The sequence below is a fragment of the Exophiala mesophila genome (genome assembly GCF_000836275.1).
Source record: "Exophiala mesophila strain CBS 40295 unplaced genomic scaffold supercont1.7, whole genome shotgun sequence".
In the NCBI taxonomy this organism is placed as follows: domain Eukaryota; kingdom Fungi; phylum Ascomycota; class Eurotiomycetes; order Chaetothyriales; family Herpotrichiellaceae; genus Exophiala; species Exophiala mesophila.
In genome coordinates this window covers 548,063-566,664 of record NW_015622510.1, presented here as the reverse complement: position 1 = coordinate 566,664, position 18,602 = coordinate 548,063, and the positions used below count along the sequence as shown (strand labels likewise).

Genomic DNA, 18,602 nt, shown 5'->3' with positions numbered 1-18,602 from the left:
TTTCAGCCGCATCTTTTGGCCCCTGAGAGCCGAGGCGCCTGCAACAGGCATACGCACATAGTGCAGTACTCCGTACATATTACGAATATTGTACCTATAAAGGCTCTCGCCTGTTGGCGACTTGGCAGCTCTAGACCATTGCCGTTTCTTCGATACTGTTTAGATCTCAAGCTCCATCAGTTGGTGGGCCGTCATTGGCTGTTTTCATTTCGGCCACTCTGCAACACACTTCGGTTAACATGTCCAAGAGTGGTGGACAAGCAAACTGATCGTTCTCACATGGCGCTGTAAAATTGGGACTGGCGATCGTTGGTTAGGCTGCGGCAGGAAAGCCACGGTAGGGTCACCTAGCCATCTCTGGTCTGGTGGACATTTACGAGGGATTCTGATCGACCCTACGCCATGCAGGTGCCAGGTGTCTATGCCCGCAGGAGGACTGGGCCAAGGTCCATCGGGCTTCTCAGAAGCGCTGAACTTTTACCACATGAATGAGACATCCAGCCTCTCCAAGTTTGCCAGACGCAAGGAGGAAAAAGGGACTGGCAACAGATAGCTATTTGAAGGCCTTTGTCGTTAAAGCGTCAAGTTCTGGGTTCTGGGGACTCGAACTCTCAAGCGCTTCCACAATAGAACAAACGAAGGCAGTCGCTCCTCCGTAGCTCCAGGTGAATATCGATGGACCCTGGTAGAGTCACAAAGGCCTAGGAGATCTAGAGCTTGAAATCCAATACCACCCTCGCAGAACGGGGCACCAGGCTGTACTCCGTATTTGCTAAAACCGGGATCAGTCCTGGTTGGTTTTTCAAGTAGGAGAAAAAGAAAGTACCATATCCTCTGTCCCGGTGAACCGTTTGGGACCGTCCTAACCGGCTGATATTGGAAGGGATGGGGGCCACGGGGGGCTGCCATACTCCGTACATGATGGATGTCTTGGGGGCTGAAGCCAATCCTGCACCACAGACAAGCTAGCTGTCTTGGCTCATTTCATCTTCTCAGCCTTAGCCAACACTTGGTTGAAATCATCACCTTCGAAGGGGGAGAGGGCTCTTGTGTTTGACAGTCTCGGAGACAGGCCACAAATTCACGCAATCGCCAGTCATTTACGCAATTTTGGACTGGAAAAGAGTGACAATTCATCGCACATGAACAAGTGGGAGGAATGGTGGAGAGACCGTCTCGTATTGCGAGCGACACTAGTTATACTCTGGCTGCACAATCATTCGCCCTAGAAACTACCAAGGCGCACTTTGAACGCCATCCTCGGTGGCGTGGATCTCGTTCTCTGTGAGTGCCATTAGTTTGGCAAATCAGCATATGTTGAACACCCACTTCGCGTCGCCAGATCTATATCCGACCCCATGGCCATAATTAATCGCCTAGTATGGCCTGGATCTACTTACTCTGGCCTGACGATATTTTATTCTGGCTCCAAAGTGCTGGTGCGATATTCGACTTCTCTTCAGTGTTTGTCTATTCATAACGGTTCACAGTTGGCTTCTTAGGAATTTCCAACGTATTATATGCCATTACCTCGAACCTTGTCCAGTCTCAACGGTCTTGAACATGGCGTCTGAGTTGCCACCATGCCAGAATCTGGCGGACCCTCTTTACTTGCCAATCGAAAACACCGAAGTGACTGAGACTTCAACTATCGCCAAAAGCTGGGGTATCTCGTTGGGTCTCGGCACACCTCGACAGCGTGTCATATTGAGGCCTTCGCTGTGGCAGAAAACATTGGTTGCACGCAATGACGACTGCGACGGCGATGCTGATGTTGACTGTCTGGCGCAAGTCGGGGGCACTTATGATCCCAGCTTGTCGTCGACCTACGTCAACCTGACCTCAACGTCAGACTGGAATTCGACTCTCTCAGATCAAGAAACAGTGTCGGACTTTCACCTCTATCAAGATACACTGTCGTTCGATGGCATCACGGCCAAAGGCTGGGGATTTCCATTCTCAACGTGGTCTGAGCCTGGTTGGAGTATGCCTACCTCCCCCCACGCCTCGATTTCGTGTCATCGCTGACAACTCCAAGCTAGCAATGGTTACGTCGGTCTAGGTCGCAACTCATCATTCTTGAAGACAGCAGTCGACATGGGTGTGGCTGCGGTGACATCTTGGGGTCTGTGGCCCGGCAGCCGGTCTTTCGAGAATCCAGCTGACGGCCTTCTGATCGTCGGTGCGTATGATACAGCCCGAGCCGACGGCGATTTCCAGTCTTTTCCCAGCTACGATAACTGCCCTGCATGCCTTCAAATTGCCGACATTGCATGGGTCGAGAACGGGGAGTCTGTCTCCATCTTCAATGGCACTACTTCTGCGTTGCAAGTTGCCATGAATCCCTTTTTCAACACGATTGAATTGCCCCAAGACTTGTGGAGCAATTTCATGACAGTTACTGGAGGGGTCTACAATTCCTCCCTGGGCAGCATCAGCTACCCTGTGGCATCAGTGCCGACTGGAAGTCTAAACGTCACAATACAAGGCGCATACTCGGTTTCCATTCCTGCGGTTGAGCTTTTCACCTATCCCCGCGTCATAAACTCATTGGGCAATCTTACAACGTCGAGCACGAGCCTGAAGATCGCTCAGGTTTACAACTATACCAACGATGTCCCTGGTCGTAATATTCTGGCGACATGGGGATTGCCCTTTATGACAATGAACTATCTGGTTTTGGACACTGATCAGGAAGAATTCCGCCTGGCAAAAGCTATTCGTCAGAACTTTGGTACACAGGGGGGAGCAATTCCAAGAAAGTTGTGTAGAGGAGTGGTAACGCCAACACCAACACCAACACCAACGCCGACTCCAACGAACCCTCCAGTCGAAAGTTCCAGCGCTGTTCCGTCTGAGTCACCTGTCCCGGGGGGCGGGACCAACACTGGTGCTATTGTTGGTGGCGTCGTAGGTGGTGTTGGAGGCATTTTGCTAATCGCTTTGATCATTTTCTTCTGCATTCGGCGACGCAATCGGCGGCAGGAGACAGTCCTCGCCTCTTCAACACAGCCGCCCTACGACCCAATGACGCAGATGTACCACTCACCGGCGTCCCCAATGCCTCCAAACTCAGGACCCAGTCCGGTCCCTTATGGATCCCCGCAGAGTTATCCATACGGGCCCCTCGGACCAGTGTTTTACTCCAGCCAACCAGCCTCGTCGGCAGGTTACCCCGATTCGGTTCAGCCGTTCCAACAGTCACAAGCCTTGCCCAATCCTGAGTATCGTGGAGCATCCCCAACACAGTACTCTGATGCGACAGCCGTGCAGGAGTTGCCCAGCCCACCTGTGGGTCAAGGAAGCCAAACCGACTGGAGGTCAAGCCAGGGTGGCAGTGATTTCGACCCGGGGGTAAGTTTTGTGCCTATTCTACCGCATGTCTTGGGCAGGTGAATCAGTGGTGGGTTTGAACGTTGCTGACCTTGGCTTTCATCGACAGAAACACATCTCCGCGACGATCACAAATCCAGTCCCGATGCCCGGCAAACCTCTCTAAGCATTGGGATTCTAATAAGACTTTGTGAAACCAGGCTTTGGATTGTAGAACCCGATCACCAACCGCCGTTTGCTGTTTGAGGAAACACCCACCATGATGTAAGGGGTGGTCGAATGGTCTCCTCAAACCTATCCATATCACGATGAGATGGCAGTATTGGAAGAAAGTCGACATTGAAGGCGGTTAGCAGGAGTTTTGTCTACTCGCACACGTGAACACCGGGCAGTGAGACTGAATTTTCGTTCTGCTTGGTGATGACTATCTTCCACTATCGAGGATAATTGTTAATGAGATACCTGTCACTGTAAATCTTGAGGCATATACTAGCCACACGACATGGCCATGGATTCGCCAGACTATAGCCCTCTGCCCTGACCTGGAAGCTCAGCATATGTTAGAGATATGGCTATATGCTCAGCGTGAGACGGTATGAGAATGGAGAAAAGGCCTCCGCTCGCCTCTACAGTGTCTAGACAGCGAGATGAGCGACCCGAACGAATGTATATCATCCCTTGTATAGCCTCGGCTTCTCAAGACTGGACCATTTGCTAGAGTATGGCATGTGCAAGGATCACGGGGGCAGTCGAATAATATCGACGTGGGAGGGTCAGGGCAGACAGGGTTTCAAGAACTATCGCTTGTTAGTTCCCGTTCGGTGATGACTGTCATACTGATGAACAATTGAAGTCGCTAGGTCGAGAATACGAGGCATCGTGAGTGTAAGCAAACGATGTGAAGTGAGGATCTGCGACGAGGTCAGTATCTGCGTCTCAGGGATAGAACGGTTCACTGCATCGACGAGTCCAGAGCATACGGTGAAGTAAATATGGCTTTACTCGAAGATTCGTCACGTGGATTACCATCTTTGGACGCCTGTTCTAGACGTTCTCAATAAGTTGAACAATGGCACTCGGTGTGATGCCATCGAAACATATTTCCCTATTCTATACCCTCTGCTATTCTGGCGACCGGCTCAGTTCACTGTACAGAACACTTTCGAGGCCCTTTCAGTCCAAGTTTTTCTCATTCACCAGCACGAGGCGATAACGTGGTCTGCCAGCTTCGAAGTCAATGAGGGCTTTGTTCGCCTCCCGCATGGAATAGTTGTTGTTCCATGTTCGGACGCCAGTTTCCACGAAGAGATTAAGCATTCTCCTTATGTCGTTGGGGGAGCCAATGAGGCTACCAGTCAGTGTGCATGCTTTGGACATGAGAGAGAATGCGCTGACAGGTGGCAAAACGTCCTCTGGAGCTCCAATCTGGACGAATGCGCCCTTGAGTCGCAAAAGCTGCAGGTACATCTCTAGAGGAAGTTTGGGGCTTGAGACAGTGCATACAATCAAATCCAGCGATCTGGAATGTTTGCGAGCCCAGTCTCTATCTTCGTCCGTGGCGATAAACTTGGTAGCACCCATTTTCATCGCATCGGCCTTTTTCGAGGCTGTGCGTGAGATGGCCACGACCTCGGAGCATCCCAAAGCTTTTGCACTCATGATGCCGAAATGGCCTAAACCACCGATACCAATAATTCCCACTTTCTTGCCAGGACCGGCACCATGGGTAAACAATGGCCTGCAAGCTGTGATACCACCACAGAGCATGGGTGCTGCGTGCTCTGATGAGATCTGGTCCGGGATTTTGATCACACAGCTGGAGTTGCCTCTCCAATAGTCAGCGTATCCGCCCTGCGACGTACTCCCACCTGGCCACCGTCCACCGTAGGTGTTGACATTGCGTGGGCAATGGGGCGTGAGATCATCAGCACATGCTTCACAGTCACCGTTGCGGTTTTGGCAAGCATATGATTGAGCACCAACCCCAACTCGGTCACCGAGCTTGATATCCTTGACCTTTGTACCCACGCGCACGACCCGTCCGACTATCTCATGTCCGACACAGAGCGGATAGCTTGTGGGCCCCCAGCCAGAGCGTAAAGTGTGCAGGTCAGAGCCACAGATACCGCAGTGCGTGATTTTAATGTCGATATCCTCGTCGTCGAATGTCTTGGGTTCGAACTCTTGCCAGACCATCTGCCCCTTGGCAGAGTCCGGGTCTAGACCCAACCATCCTTGAAATTTGTAGTCGGATGACATGATAGGGTGAAGCTCTATGTTGAATACAAACTGTCACAGGTAGCAAGTAATCGAGAGCTGTTGAACTAGCAGGTAGATACGCCCTCGAGCTCTTTCTGCGGGGGCAAGGATGTACGTCACCACTGCACTGCGTTCTGGTTGCAGATGTTTTTGACAAGCCCAGAAACTGATGAACCCTTTTCTCTAGGTTACAAAGGACAGTCAAGAGCAATGGGAGTATTACCAGACGACGAGCCGAGGAATCTTCAAAAAGAACGGCAAGTGTTTGGTGAACTGGGTGGTATTCCTAGACTGATAAGGAACACCATCAAACATCCGAGGTTCATTGATCTGGCACATCCGGGCTCGGGTGTTGGAGAAGATTTCGACCAGGTCACCCGCCTTCATCGGACCCCACAGTTTTATGGACGGTTGATCAAGGTTTATTACTTTATTTTGGCTGTACATGCTACTTGGTAGTGCTTGGGCTATCAAAGGGTAAATGCTATATATGACGGTCTTGATAATGCTTACTCAGAAGGCTGCCTCACCCATCCAGTGTAGGACCACCGGTGGAATTCTTCGCTGATTGGATTGATTGACAACCTTTTACGCCTGTGTGCAGCAACAATTGTCTGAATGCCCAATTTGAGTAGACAGACAACGGTGGGATACAGCCACGACCTAGCCAGGAACAGGGCCGATAATATCAATCAGTATCCCCAAGGAAGATTAGCCTCTTTTGATAAAACGTATAATGAGACGAGCACAAAGCTGAACGACAACAAAATTGTTGGCAAGTGTGACAAGGCAGCAAGGGTTTCCTCTGGATAGCATGTCAAAGCAAACAAGGCAACAAACACCCCTAGGACACCTTGTCAACGCAGCCAGAGACAGGCGTATTTGATGACAGCCAGTAATTGTGGGGTACATGATGTTTCTAGCAGTAGGAGGATACACTGGACCAAGCGTATTACTTGAACACATGCAGGGACGACCAGACCGCCGATGAAAACATCTTCGACGATCGCCGCAGCAGACGCCAAGCAATAAATTGAGCTAGATAATGGCCGGTTCAAATGGAGTGCCATTGTGAACTTGTCAGGGAGGAAGGAGGAGGTTGGAAAGGGACAAAGTCTTGGAGATGAAACGTGTTGGATATGATGGAGTTGGATCGAGCGGGTGGTTACCCATTGGTGGTCAAAGTAGATGCAGCATAGGTTCTGTGGGATATGAACATCATATGCTCTGTACGGCATAACCATTGTTGTTTCCAACACCAGCTCAAACAATGGCCACTTTGAGTGGCCACAATGAGAATGAACTTTTGCAAGAAGTTTTACAAAGAGGTGGCTGTGTGCAGGATCCTGCACAAGGACTGGGTTTGTGTGTAAACATTCTTTGAACTCCTCCATGATGACTCGGATTAGCCTAGCATCAAAGAGCCAGTGAACGAGGCCTTCAAAGACGAGCTTCCATTCAAGACATGAACCCATTGTGCTGTGGGATGCGCCAGTTCTCTCGTGGTCCTGTCCCCGCAGCGGAAGGCACAGCAGCTGGTCTTGATCTCCACCAGAGGATGCCGACGCGTATAATCTCAATCTAGACCATTCGCTGTTTTGTAGTGGATGGCTAGCGGCAACCAGTCAGCTCGTGGCCCGCGCAGCTTGTATGGCCTGCACAAGAGCATAGGCGAACAAGCCAGTGAAGAGTGTCATGCAAGCAGCGACGCTATAAAACGGTAAGAGGAAGGGAAAGTGGACTATGGACAGCAAAATCAACCAAACCAGGCCTATGTTGAAAATTGTGAGCAAAGACAAAAGTAAGAACCAAGCTGCAAATTTGAGCACATGTGCGATGATGTGCCGGCCGAGGAAGAGAGTGAGTAACACCAAAGTGAGATAAATAGCCGTCATGATCGTTACATCTGCAGCGTCCAAACAAGCGAGATATGCCAAAAGCCACAGGGAGGACGGTGGTATATTTAGAACTGTAGAGACACCCACTTGAGTCGTGGGGAATTCGACATGTCTATTTTGCATTTGTCTCGGTTCGTTCCGTGCAAGGAGGGGCGAAAGAATGGATGGCTTCGGCGCAGCTGGGCCTCGGTTTGGAGGGAGAAAGCGAGGAAAGGGGTGCCTTCTGTCCACCTGCTCGTTATCACCTGGCGGCTCTTGGATGCAAAAGGCGGTTGCAGCATAAGAGGATTGAAAGACAGTGGGATTTAAACCGTGCAATTGATTTGCATCTGTCCAGATCTCTTCACCAGCCTCGGCATCCTGGTTGACATGTTGGAAGGAGGCTGCCATGGCGATGAGGTTGAGAGAGTGGTGACTGGAGACGAGTCCAGATGGAGAAAGGAATTTGGACATGCTAACGAGCACGGAGAAAAGATACTCCCTCAAAAACACCTTGTGCACCATCAGATAGCCGGATCTGGTAGAACAAGGAGAGAGTACAGCGGCAGGCCCGGGGACAAAGGAAATTTGGCGGAAAAGTCATCTGATAGGTAGTATCTAGACTAGACGCATGCATCACAATGCAATGTAGACTTGCGAGTGTCTGGTCACTTTTGTATTCCAGTTACATACATGATAGCGCAAGAAACTAGGTGTGCTGACCGAGATAGTGCCGAGGATTGCCGTGTTATGAGCGAATTTGATCCTTTGTACCCATGCGGTTCATCGAGGCACAGACATGAGCCTGTAGAATTTTCACATACCTATGGTAGGCGTAAGCGGGGTACTGGGCCACACAGCGGCTTATATATCTTGGTCAGGACGACTAAGACATCTCAAGGGCTTTACGGCGAGGCTTCGAGCTCATCCCATGCCTGGCCGGGATTGTGGTGTAGCTCAAGTGGCCGAGACCCTTATATTGCGGGGTTGTAATCTTTGCGCTTAAATAGGTCCACCCACTGTGTGAGAGAAATGCATCTCCTGCGGGGCGATTGCTTTCAACCAAAGTCGAATTGTCCACTGCGCGAACGAGGCGATAAGCAAGCCTGTCCTGGGACGTGAGCACGACGCAGTGCTGAGTATCCCACAGATAAAGGTGCTGCTAAGGCCTCAGATATCTGTGCTGAGATGTAGTTTATCAATGTTTCAAGGGGGGGTTGCTTGCAACATTTTCAAGGCGGTCGTCCGTCGAAGTTGAGGGCAAGAAATCGCTGCCCAGCACGGGCTTTGGATCTGGTAACCATAGAATGCCTTGGAAGAGGTTTGGCAACTCGACCTTTGGACACTCTGCCACGATGATGAGTGGGGCTGGGAGAGCTTCTGTGCAGGTCTTCATGGAAGAGAGTCCTCCATGGAGCCTGACTGGGAGGAGGCGTTGGACTGAGTGATCGAGGAGACTCTGCGGGAAGGGCTTGCCAGTACGTTCGAAAGTAGAGTTGTTGGGACGTGAGGTGCTGGTCGGGGATTGCAGCGTCATGAGGGTTCGAGAATGAGTCTTGAGAAGAGGAGGAATCGGCACGCAAACCACGAATGGATCCAGAGTCCTGTCGGGGGGAATCAGAGGGGAATCCTGCAGCGATGGCTCGGAGTTTTGCAGTGGCTGAATGGATGCGCTGGTCGGTGGTCAAGTCATTGAGTCTGCGATGGAAGGGGTTGAAGGCGTCGTCTGGGTCAATGCCTTCGCCTTCGGCGATGTGGAGGTGAAGTCGTGGGGCCATGACGACAAGAAAGTGGTGGTCAGAAGGTGTTGTCCATCGTGGCTAAGGCTGTGGTGAAGATGAAGTGGCATAAAGTCATGGGACGACGTGCTTGCTCGGGGGCAAGGATGATGGATGAGGTTGAGTTGGAGTGATGGGAAAGCGATAAAGGAAGAACATGGCGGGAGGAAGAAGGGTGGCAAACTGCGGCCAAAGTCACGTGGGTGTGTTTGGCAATCACAACGCAAAGCTGGAATGGTGAAGTAGTACGGACCGCCTTAGCGCCTTGGCATGGACTTTCTTTGGCTAAAGGCAACCACCAATTGATGCGTCCTTCCAGAACAGCATCTGGACAAGTGGTCAGTTTTCATAAATTCAAGATATCGACAAATTTATAGGCTATGCCTACAGTCGTATGTAGGATTAAGAATAATGACTTGCTAAGCCTAGCGAGGGGACGGTTCAACCGTGATAATGTCTAATTGGGGCTGTTCAGTAACTGGACTTGCCTGACCACGACCACGACCACAACCAGACCACGTGTCTGACCAAAAGAATTCTACTCCAAGCAAGTGGTCGCTCTTTCCATACTACGGAGTACTTAACTTGAGGCGGGGTTGAAGTGGCACGGGGGCAGTGATTGTGGTTGTGGCAGGCGCCCTTTGGCTCTTTGGCCCTTTGGCCCCAAACCTCAGTCAGTGACGCCTGCTTGCCATCCTCTCTCTCATCCACAAGACAAAACAACAATTGATTCAGTCCAACTCCCTCCCACCTTTGTTTATCCAGGCACCAACATTTCGACACATCCGCATGACTACCTAAGTTGGTGCACACCACAAACGCCTGACGACTCGTCGCCTCTATTTCTTTTGCCAGGCGAGCATCCGAATCTCTCAAACCCATTGTTCAGCCTCTTTCGAAGACAATATCTCATATCGTTCGCTCCTTTTTGCCTTGCACTGGGCCCACCCTCCTATGGTACAAAAGCGAGCAATGCCCATCATGCATGTGCTGGCATCCAGAGACCAAACACTTTGAATTTTCACGCCAGTCATGTTCAACCTCCTTCTCTTGTCCACCCCTATCTCTTGCCAATGGCCGAGCCTGACTATGACGGGGAACCCACCCAGCGACTTTCTGAGTTTGATCGACTCCACGCTCCCCCATTAGATGCCATTCCTCCAGCAACTTCGTTGACAGTTCCTATCGTGTCCGACTCTGATTTGGACACGTTTGCCAGGCTCATTCCCTCCAACCCCGCTGCAATCCGTGCGTTCCATGAGATTGCAGTGAGTCTCGATGATCCAGCATATCTGCCTCACTCTCGTGCTTTTGTTCATCTTGATGAACAGCCGCCACTTCCTTCGCGTCCAGTTGCTCTAGAAAGCCCACAGATAGATCAGGGCATCGCTACAAGCCATTCCCCAGCTCCCTCCTCCCCAACCTCATCACTCAGCGACGATGATGAGCCAGCGCCTCGCCCTCAGCGAACAGGATACTTTTGCTTTAGCATGTTTGTATTACCTTCGGATTTTAGAAGCGGCTGGATCATTGGTGCAGGACGGAGTGACAAAGTCAACCTCGGAGTGGATCTGCTCATCACCCTCAACGGCGAGCGCGACTTTGTCCGCGGTCGACATGCCCGTCTAGTCCATCACCCCACCACCAGCATGCTCATGCTGAAAACGGTATCGGGTGCTCTTCACGTCTCAATCAATGCAGAGAAGATTGACAGGAACGGTAGAGTCGTGTCCTGGCCTTCTCAGAGCATTGACATTGGAAATTTGACCTACACCCTCGAGTATTCCCAGCATCCGGCAGTCAAATCTCGCTATACCCAGGCGCTTCGTGACCTGCTCGCTGCTAACCCCGGGTTTAATTCCTACCCCACCACCTCTTTGGATCCTACACCATCCTCGAACCATTATCATCTCGGAAACTACTCCATTCAGACCCCGCAGGCCTCTGGTACATATGGCACAGTGTCTGCTGCCGTCGATCTCAAGACCGGTGAGGTCTACGCCGTCAAGAAACTGACCAGGACAAAGTACAACTTTGACCTTGTTGCCCATGAGGTCAACATGATGAAGTACCTGGGATCGCATGTAAGTCTAGCGCTCGATTTTCCACTTGCGCTAACCGTCTCAGCCTCACATCTGCATCCTGCACAATGTCCTTTTCTCCGACGGCGACGAGTATGGAATGGGAGACAGAAAGGTCAATGAGGTCTTCATGATCCTCTCTCCTCTCGCAACCAGGACATTGGCCGAGTTGATAGGTGCCTCCGAAGACCGAGCTCTCCTTCTCCGTGCATTGCATCAGACCGCTCAAGGAGTGCGTTACGTCCATTCTCGAGGCATCATTCACCGCGATCTGAAACCCAATAACCTCCTCGTTACCGATCCCTTCCGAGTCATGGTTGCAGATTTTGGCCATGCGACACGGGAACTTCACTCCAAGGATCACCTCAAGGGAACAATGGCCTATCTTCCACCCGAGATCATAGATCTGAAGATCTCCAGCAGATCCAAGGGCTCTTGGTCTACCGCGTCAGACGTCTTTGCCTTTGGAGTCGTTGGCTTTGAGCTCCTTCATGGCATGTTCAAGCGGCGGTCGTCAGGTGTTATCGATGATGCTATCCTCGGCCTCTTGCGAGGCAGGATAGAATATTCCCACACCGATTTTGACGCCATACTTCAGACTGCGTTACGTTCTGACCCTCAAAAAAGACCCAGCATGAGAGATATCTGCCTTGCCCCTGTATGGCCAGGGCCAGAGACTGAAGTCAACATCGGCAAGAGGAAATCAATCCCTCCTTGAAAAACATGTTTGAAGTAGTCTACACCAAACTTGTGGACATCTCAAGCATCTACGATGTGAGATTCGCCGTTCACGACAGACGATTAATTGATTCATGACAACAGACAACAGACCAGAAAATTACCAATACTCATCACGAGATATGTGGTTGGCAGTTACAATAGACTAGACTCGGGCCCTGCACAGCCCCCACACAATCAGATTTTGCAACGTCTTTCAATTGGTACTCAGTAGTTCCACGCAAGTGCTGGGGGGCCCCTTCGGCCCCCTCGGCCGTCTTAGTGGCTATATTTGGAGTATCAAATTAGTCTTGTTTAGGCGTGAGGGAAGCCTTCAATGAGCCCAGGTCTCCCTTTGCCAATTCCACCTCGGATGACACAATCATATAAATCAGCCAAGATCGATAAGCCTCCTACGGCCCTTCTTGTATGAGTATTCATTGCTGAACACAACTCCCAAGGCCACTTCTCAAACACTGGCGGTAGACACAGCCTGGCCTGGGGAGCCCAAGACGGCGGAGGGGCTGCGGCCACTGATGCCCGCCACTCAGTTGTTGGCCTGACCGCAGGTTCATGACAACACTGTCCAACTTGATGTATACTCGAGTATAACACCTCGAATCGCTCATGTACACGATGGATAAGAGTATTCCACATCTGTGACCATAACATTCATTTGATTCATTATCATTTTCTTTTCCACCATTCGCTCCTTATCTTCACTTCAGGTTATGCAATTCTTATCAAGCGTGCTCCTCAGCGCCGCCGCACTTTTAGTCGGTGTATCCCATGCTCAGTCCTACCAAGACGGTCAGCGTCCGGAAATTGGAGATAGCCAGATCGACTGGTCAACAAACTGTTCGTCGCTCTCGGCAGCCAGTGCATTACCATTGAAATGTGCATCATTTCAAGTGCCTCTCGACTATGTTGACCCGGACGTGGACGATACCCTGGCTCTCACCTTAGTCAGGGTCGACGCGGTCAAGGAGCCTGTCTTGGGTAGCATCATGTTCAACCCGGGGGGTCCAGGCGGTAGTGGTATACAATATGTCATAGGAAGGGCTCAGGAGATGTTGACGTGAGTCAGCAATTCCCTCCTTTGGTCTGTTTCTTCCAACTAATCGCCACAGTCTCACTGGCGGCCAGTTCAACCTTATTGGCTTCGACCCACGGTAAGCCTCTCGCCCTCCCTATATCTACTCTACCTCCAACTGATGGTGGCGCCCAGCGGCGTCAATTTTACCTTGCCATTCACATGCTACAACTCTTCCTCGGAGCGATCGGCCCAAGCTCCTCCTTATACTCGAGGCAATTCGTCCGATGTCGCACTTGGTCACAACTTTGTCAGTGCCGGGGTAAGCTCCCAGCATTGTCTTCGGGCTGCCAGTGATCGAATCGGCCTAATTGGCACGGCATACGTCGCCCGGGACATGATCCGTATCGTTGACGCTCTGGATGAAGATGGCCTCCTCCGTTTCTGGGGGGTGTCTTATGGAACCATCCTTGGAGCGACCGTGTCCGCCATGTTCCCTGAAAGGGTAGACCGTGTCGTCCTCGATTCCAATGTCAATGCCCAGCAATATTATACAGGATTGTGGGTGAATGCTTAGCTCCCGATGGTAAATACTAACACTTTGTAGTGATGCGGACTCCAACGCAGATCTTGACTCAACTCTTCAAGGTTTCTTCTCCGGTTGCATCCAGAATCCTTCTCGGTGCGCGCTGGCACGGAATGGCACCGCTATCGAATCTCTCGCAGAAAGCATCGACTCACTGCTGGGGAATCTCAGACAAACTCCGTGGGCGACGGTATCAGATACCTCGGTCAGTTTCCTTACCTATACCACAGTCAAGGGCTACATTTTCGATCGACTCTATAGCCCGTCCCGCTGGCCAACCATGGCTCGTGGACTACAGGGCCTACTTGACGGCAATATCACCGCTTTCCGTGAAACCATGAACTCGGGAACCGCAGCAACTACCCCGGATGCTATCTATGGAATTCGCTGCGGCGAAACCTCGATGCGCCACGACAGCTTCGAAGACCTTCGGCCGCTGCTGCAGCAGGTTGACGAACTAAGTGGCTGGGGTGGTTTCGATTTTGGAACCATCAACCCAATCAGATGCTCACGATGGTTGGCGAAGGCTCATGAAGTCTACCGAGGCGACTGGCAAGTCCAAACCAACTCACCCATCCTGGTCGTGGGAAATAGTCATGATCCCGTCACACCCTTTCGATCTGCGCAGAACAACAGTGAGACATTTGCAGGGAGCGTGCTCTTGCGCCATGACGGCTACGGAGTAAGTCTGAAACACATCAACAACTTGAAAATCCCCGTAAAGCTAATGTATTATCCCAGCACGGTGCCGGAGCACAGCCATCGCTTTGCACAGCAGAAGCCATCCGCGAGTATTTCCTCCATGGCACCCTCCCCAAGGCTGGCACCGTCTGTAAACCAGATGTCCCTTTGTTCTCTACGGATACCTGGAGGGATGCCTATGAGCCTCTCAACCTTACTGATACCATTGCTTCTCTTGGTAAAAGAGATGACAATGAGAAGCGTGCCCTTTTGGAGGCCATGCTGGGCTTGGCAGAGTCTGGCCACGGTTATGAGAACTACTAGTGACCTCACCGGGAGCGGCACAGTTTTGTTATCATTAGCAGGCATTGCATGGCGTTATTTGGGTGTAACATGATGTTCCACCCGGCATGGACAATGTCTTTGACGACAGCTGGAGGCAATCACGTCCACATCTCTAGAAACACTTCATAGCCACCCTGTAGGCCCGGGCGAAGGGCGATGGCAGTACCAAGAGCTGCAGTTTTGTGCGCTTAGGCGAGACCTGTTGGTAGAAATCTGGCATCATATGTACGCTGGCAACTCGGGATCTGAGCGTCTCCTAACCCTTAGCGGGGTCTGACCAGGAACGGTGGCGGGCAGCTGGTCGCCTCCTTCGTCCCCCGCGTGAGATGATGCAGTGCTTCCAAAATCCATCGAGTGATCGCGTGCAGGAGGCAGACAGGCATTCGGAGCGAGGTCAAACACTGGCTCCTGAGATTCGACCCATGGTTGCTCGGCTAAAACGTTTAGAGAGGCGTCCGCATCTGGGGTTGAGTTGGCTGGCTGGGATGCCATGGCTTGGGACCATGGTGGAGGATCTACTAGAGATATGTCCAGTGATGTTGGCTGTCCCAGGCGTCTGCTACTCAACAAAGCCTCTTGTTGCTCTTCGTCGGGCGGATGTGTTCTTGCCAAAGAGGCTGGTGGGGTGGTAGGGCCGTTCTCAGCACTGGTCATAGACTTGTTTGTCTTTTCTGTGAAAATTGTGAACCGGTTCAATACGTCGGCAGTATCGATTGTGGCGCCTTTGGCGTGGAGAAAATACTTGTCTCGGACCCGACCAGCAGATGCTAAGGTCTCTCGAGTTTTGGACCGGAAGGTGCTGCGGAGAGACTTATAGATGCCTTGACTCGTGTACCCAACCAATCCCAGCACAGCTACAGACTCGCGGTTTGGTTAGAAATGTATGGACACCTTCTTGGATGAGACAAGAGTAATGACTTACCAGCAGCAGGCTTCGTGGCAGTCTGCACTGTCCCCCTTGCGAAGCCTTTGCCTAGGCCTACGGCGCCTTCTCTGGACAACCCCTTCACCGGCTGCACAAAAATGTCTGTCAGGCCTTCTCCCATCTGTCGCGTGAAATTGCGTCCGGCCACTGACAGGCCACTTTTCCAATCGGTGACGGGTTCAAGATCTGGAACGCCCTCGCCATAAAGTTTGGGGGTATTGCGTAAGCCCTCAGTGACGGCAACGGGAACATCGGCGAGTGTCCCTTTGATAACGACCCCATGAAGCTGCACTAAACTCATTGCTGATGAGCCTATCATCTTGCCTAGGTCTCGTGGAGACCTCTCATTGTTATGCACCAGTTCACGCTGATCGCTGACGCCGGAGGCCTCGGTGGCTGCCAATACCTTTGCACGAGCCTTCTCCTTGTTCTTATAAATCTCTCGTGGTTTTAAGCCTATCCCGCTCAAGGACTCCAAAATGTCATAGCTGAAGCCGAGGGTGGAAGAGATGGAACTGGTGATCAGATCCCAACGTCTGTTTTCCACATGAATGGGCTTAGATTTGTATATCGCCACGTCATTTTCCTTAATTTTCGAAAACCGGAGCAGGGTTTCTAAAGCTGCGCCGGACAACTTGATAGGCCTCTTTCCACTTGTGTATTGCCATACGGCGGGAAGTTCTGGGATCAAATCACATTGCATGTCTTTCAGGGGTAGATTCCGATGGAAAGAGTTGATCGCGGCTTTGACACCGTTCTCGGTCCGCATTCTGTCTGCGACGGCTGCTGCTGCTTGTGAAGCTTCATTGGTCATGCAGTATTTTATGGCTTCACTGAGGTTGTGGATATTAAGCTTCTTGAAAGGGATGGGGCGGGGACCAGCCCTTGCGCTTGCAACCATTTCACCCCAGAATGGCTGGCTAGACAAGATGAGCCGAGCCTAATAATCGGAGGAGAGGGTCTCAATACTTACTCGCCAAAGAACGGGATGATGGTTGTAGGGCGGGCGTTGAGGAGACCACAAGCAGTAGTTCCCGCACCACCATGATGTACCACAGCAAATACCTTCTGAAAGAGCCATTCTGGCATCACAAACAACAAGTCAGCACACGCTTTGACGAAACAAGAGTGAGCTCACCATGAGGACAGTCGCCAAGAAAGAAGACCTCCTGGCTGGCGTCGATGCGCTGAAGGTTGTTCCATCCTTTTGAGATGATTGCACGTACACCACAAATTTTGACAGCTTCAAGCACGATATCGAGGAGTTCTTCTGGATCCGGAGACACTATGCTACCAAAACCAACATAAATCGGTGGTGGTCCAGATTCCAAGAAGTTGACCAAAGCTAAGGGAGGAGTGTATTCATTGACTTCGCGGAAAAGAAACCCGCAGACATCTGCCCAGAGTATGAGCAAGGAGAAGCAAATGCGTTAAGTAGTGTCACGCACCAATGTGTGGCCCCCAATCTTTGGGCTTCGTGACCAAGGCAGGGGACCAGCAATATGTATGGGGAATCTTCTGAGTGTCGAGTAAGAAGGGGGCTTCAAAAGCAGGAAGGGGCTCTAGATCAATAGACTTCCTCCATCTCTGGACGATATCGCTGGTCCTGGAGAAATATCAACTCTGACCAGGCAAAGCTGTGCCGAGAGAAAACTTACCCATTCCATGTCAAGAGTTGTACCATTCCATAGCTGACAAAGTTTGCAAGTCGACGATCGGTGGTGGTGTTCTTGACATTGGCTAGTGGATGGGGAAAGGAACGGGTTGGACTCCATGGCATGGTGAAAACAATGTGCAAAGGGACGCCAAGAGCTTCTGCACAGTGTACATGAGCAAAGCTGGGTGGGTTTGCGATGATGGCGTTTGCGACGAATGGCTCCTGGGTGACGGGGTCTGGAGAGATGCAGGAGGACCAGCAGCCGGCTAGGATCTCAGCGATCATCTCACGTTTCTTGCCGATTTCACCCTCGCGTAGTGAGCTCATTGTAGGCATAAGCCCAGGGTTTTTGACCATGTACTTTATGTTGTCAGATCATGGCCCAGAGCGGCAGAGGAGTGGGTGACAACATACCGCCATTAGCTCCGACGGGTCTCCCCCAATCGGATAAAACTCAAGGCCCGCATCAGTGACAAACTGCTCAAAAATAGCGTGGGTAGCCAGCCTAACACGATGCCCATGACGCTGGAGTTCGTTCCCAAGTGCGATGAAAGGCTGAACGTCACCCCGACTTCCAACAACTTGGACGACTATACTCAAAGGAAGGGGCCAATGGTCGGACTGCGTGGCCTCTGCATAAGCTGGTGGAGGTTCGGCGTCAGGAGACTCCAAGTTGGCTTCTGCTGCTTGCATGAGCTGGGCGAAGACGTGGCCCAGTTTTGTGTCGAGGTTGACGACGATGCGACCATCGCGAGTGACATCAGCGGTATCATCAACAGCGGCGTCAGCAGCGTCAAGCTCGTCATGAGTCGAGGAAGACTCATCGGCGGTTGTGGCAAGGGTGGAGGGCGGAGGCATTTTTGAGTATCGTACTGGAGAGGTCGCGGCATCGTTCTGTGCGGCTTTGCCTTTATATTCTCGTTTGAGTTTGCCCATGGCCTCAGCTTTGGAATAGCTGGTGCCTGATGTTTACGAAGCGGCTGCTGCTCGTCATCTTAGGACCTTGGCAGTGTTACACTAGGCGTGAATGCTTTCAGATCGGGTGAGGAATGCTCGCATTGCAGAATCATGATGGGGCCAAGTTTCAGTCTTCTGTCACTTGGACAGTCGCTGGATGTAACACACACCAACGAGGTGTTGATGAGGGCTCCAGGACGGGTTATATATGCGAGCGGCCGAGAAGCTAACCGATGTAAGCTCAGCACAAGCCTCGGGAACGGAAGAGAAGAGACACGATTGGTGGGCCCCTCGGGCCTCTCAAGCCTCGCGTTTTCGGTGTGTGTGTGAGTGGTGTATCGCGGAGAAGATCAAGATTAGAATATCGAAGGAC

At 51.5% G+C, this 18,602-nt stretch overlaps 6 protein-coding genes across 6 annotated transcripts; 3 read left to right on the top strand and 3 right to left on the bottom strand.

Moving 5' to 3' along the window:
- Nucleotides 1–1,563: 1,563 nt before the first annotated feature.
- On the top strand, nt 1,564–3,396 carry PV10_09144 (uncharacterized protein; the record flags this gene model as incomplete). The annotated part of the gene is made up of 2 exons (XM_016374257.1): nt 1,564–1,984; nt 2,039–3,396. The coding sequence occupies 2 exons, from the start codon at nt 1,564–1,566 to the stop codon at nt 3,394–3,396; spliced, it is 1,779 nt and encodes a 592-aa protein (XP_016219801.1).
- Nucleotides 3,397–7,217: 3,821 nt separating this feature from the next.
- Nucleotides 7,218–7,994, bottom strand: PV10_09143 (uncharacterized protein; the record flags this gene model as incomplete). Its single annotated transcript, XM_016374256.1, has 1 exon — nt 7,218–7,994. The coding sequence occupies one exon, from the start codon at nt 7,992–7,994 to the stop codon at nt 7,218–7,220; it is 777 nt and encodes a 258-aa protein (XP_016219800.1).
- Nucleotides 7,995–8,701: 707 nt separating this feature from the next.
- Nucleotides 8,702–9,247, bottom strand: PV10_09142 (uncharacterized protein; the record flags this gene model as incomplete). Its single annotated transcript, XM_016374255.1, has 1 exon — nt 8,702–9,247. The coding sequence occupies one exon, from the start codon at nt 9,245–9,247 to the stop codon at nt 8,702–8,704; it is 546 nt and encodes a 181-aa protein (XP_016219799.1).
- A 1,073-nt stretch (nt 9,248–10,320) lies between these two features.
- On the top strand, nt 10,321–12,237 carry PV10_09141 (uncharacterized protein; the record flags this gene model as incomplete). Its single annotated transcript, XM_016374254.1, has 2 exons — nt 10,321–11,331; nt 11,375–12,237. 2 exons carry the CDS (start codon nt 10,321–10,323, stop codon nt 12,044–12,046), a joined length of 1,683 nt encoding a protein of 560 aa, XP_016219798.1. The 3' UTR covers nt 12,047–12,237.
- Nucleotides 12,238–12,776: 539 nt separating this feature from the next.
- Nucleotides 12,777–14,819, top strand: PV10_09140 (uncharacterized protein; the record flags this gene model as incomplete). Its single annotated transcript, XM_016374253.1, has 5 exons — nt 12,777–13,123; nt 13,176–13,217; nt 13,274–13,639; nt 13,686–14,346; nt 14,406–14,819. The coding sequence occupies 5 exons, from the start codon at nt 12,777–12,779 to the stop codon at nt 14,667–14,669; spliced, it is 1,680 nt and encodes a 559-aa protein (XP_016219797.1). The 3' UTR covers nt 14,670–14,819.
- PV10_09139 (uncharacterized protein) lies at nt 14,381–18,385 on the bottom strand. Its single transcript, XM_016374252.1, has 7 exons — nt 17,687–18,385; nt 17,274–17,632; nt 17,064–17,221; nt 16,754–17,011; nt 16,589–16,697; nt 15,613–16,535; nt 14,381–15,544 (listed from the first exon to the last, which is right to left on the bottom strand). Exons 1-7 carry the CDS (start codon nt 18,206–18,208, stop codon nt 14,910–14,912), a joined length of 2,964 nt encoding a protein of 987 aa, XP_016219796.1. The 5' UTR covers nt 18,209–18,385; the 3' UTR covers nt 14,381–14,909.
- Nucleotides 18,386–18,602: the final 217 nt, after the last annotated feature.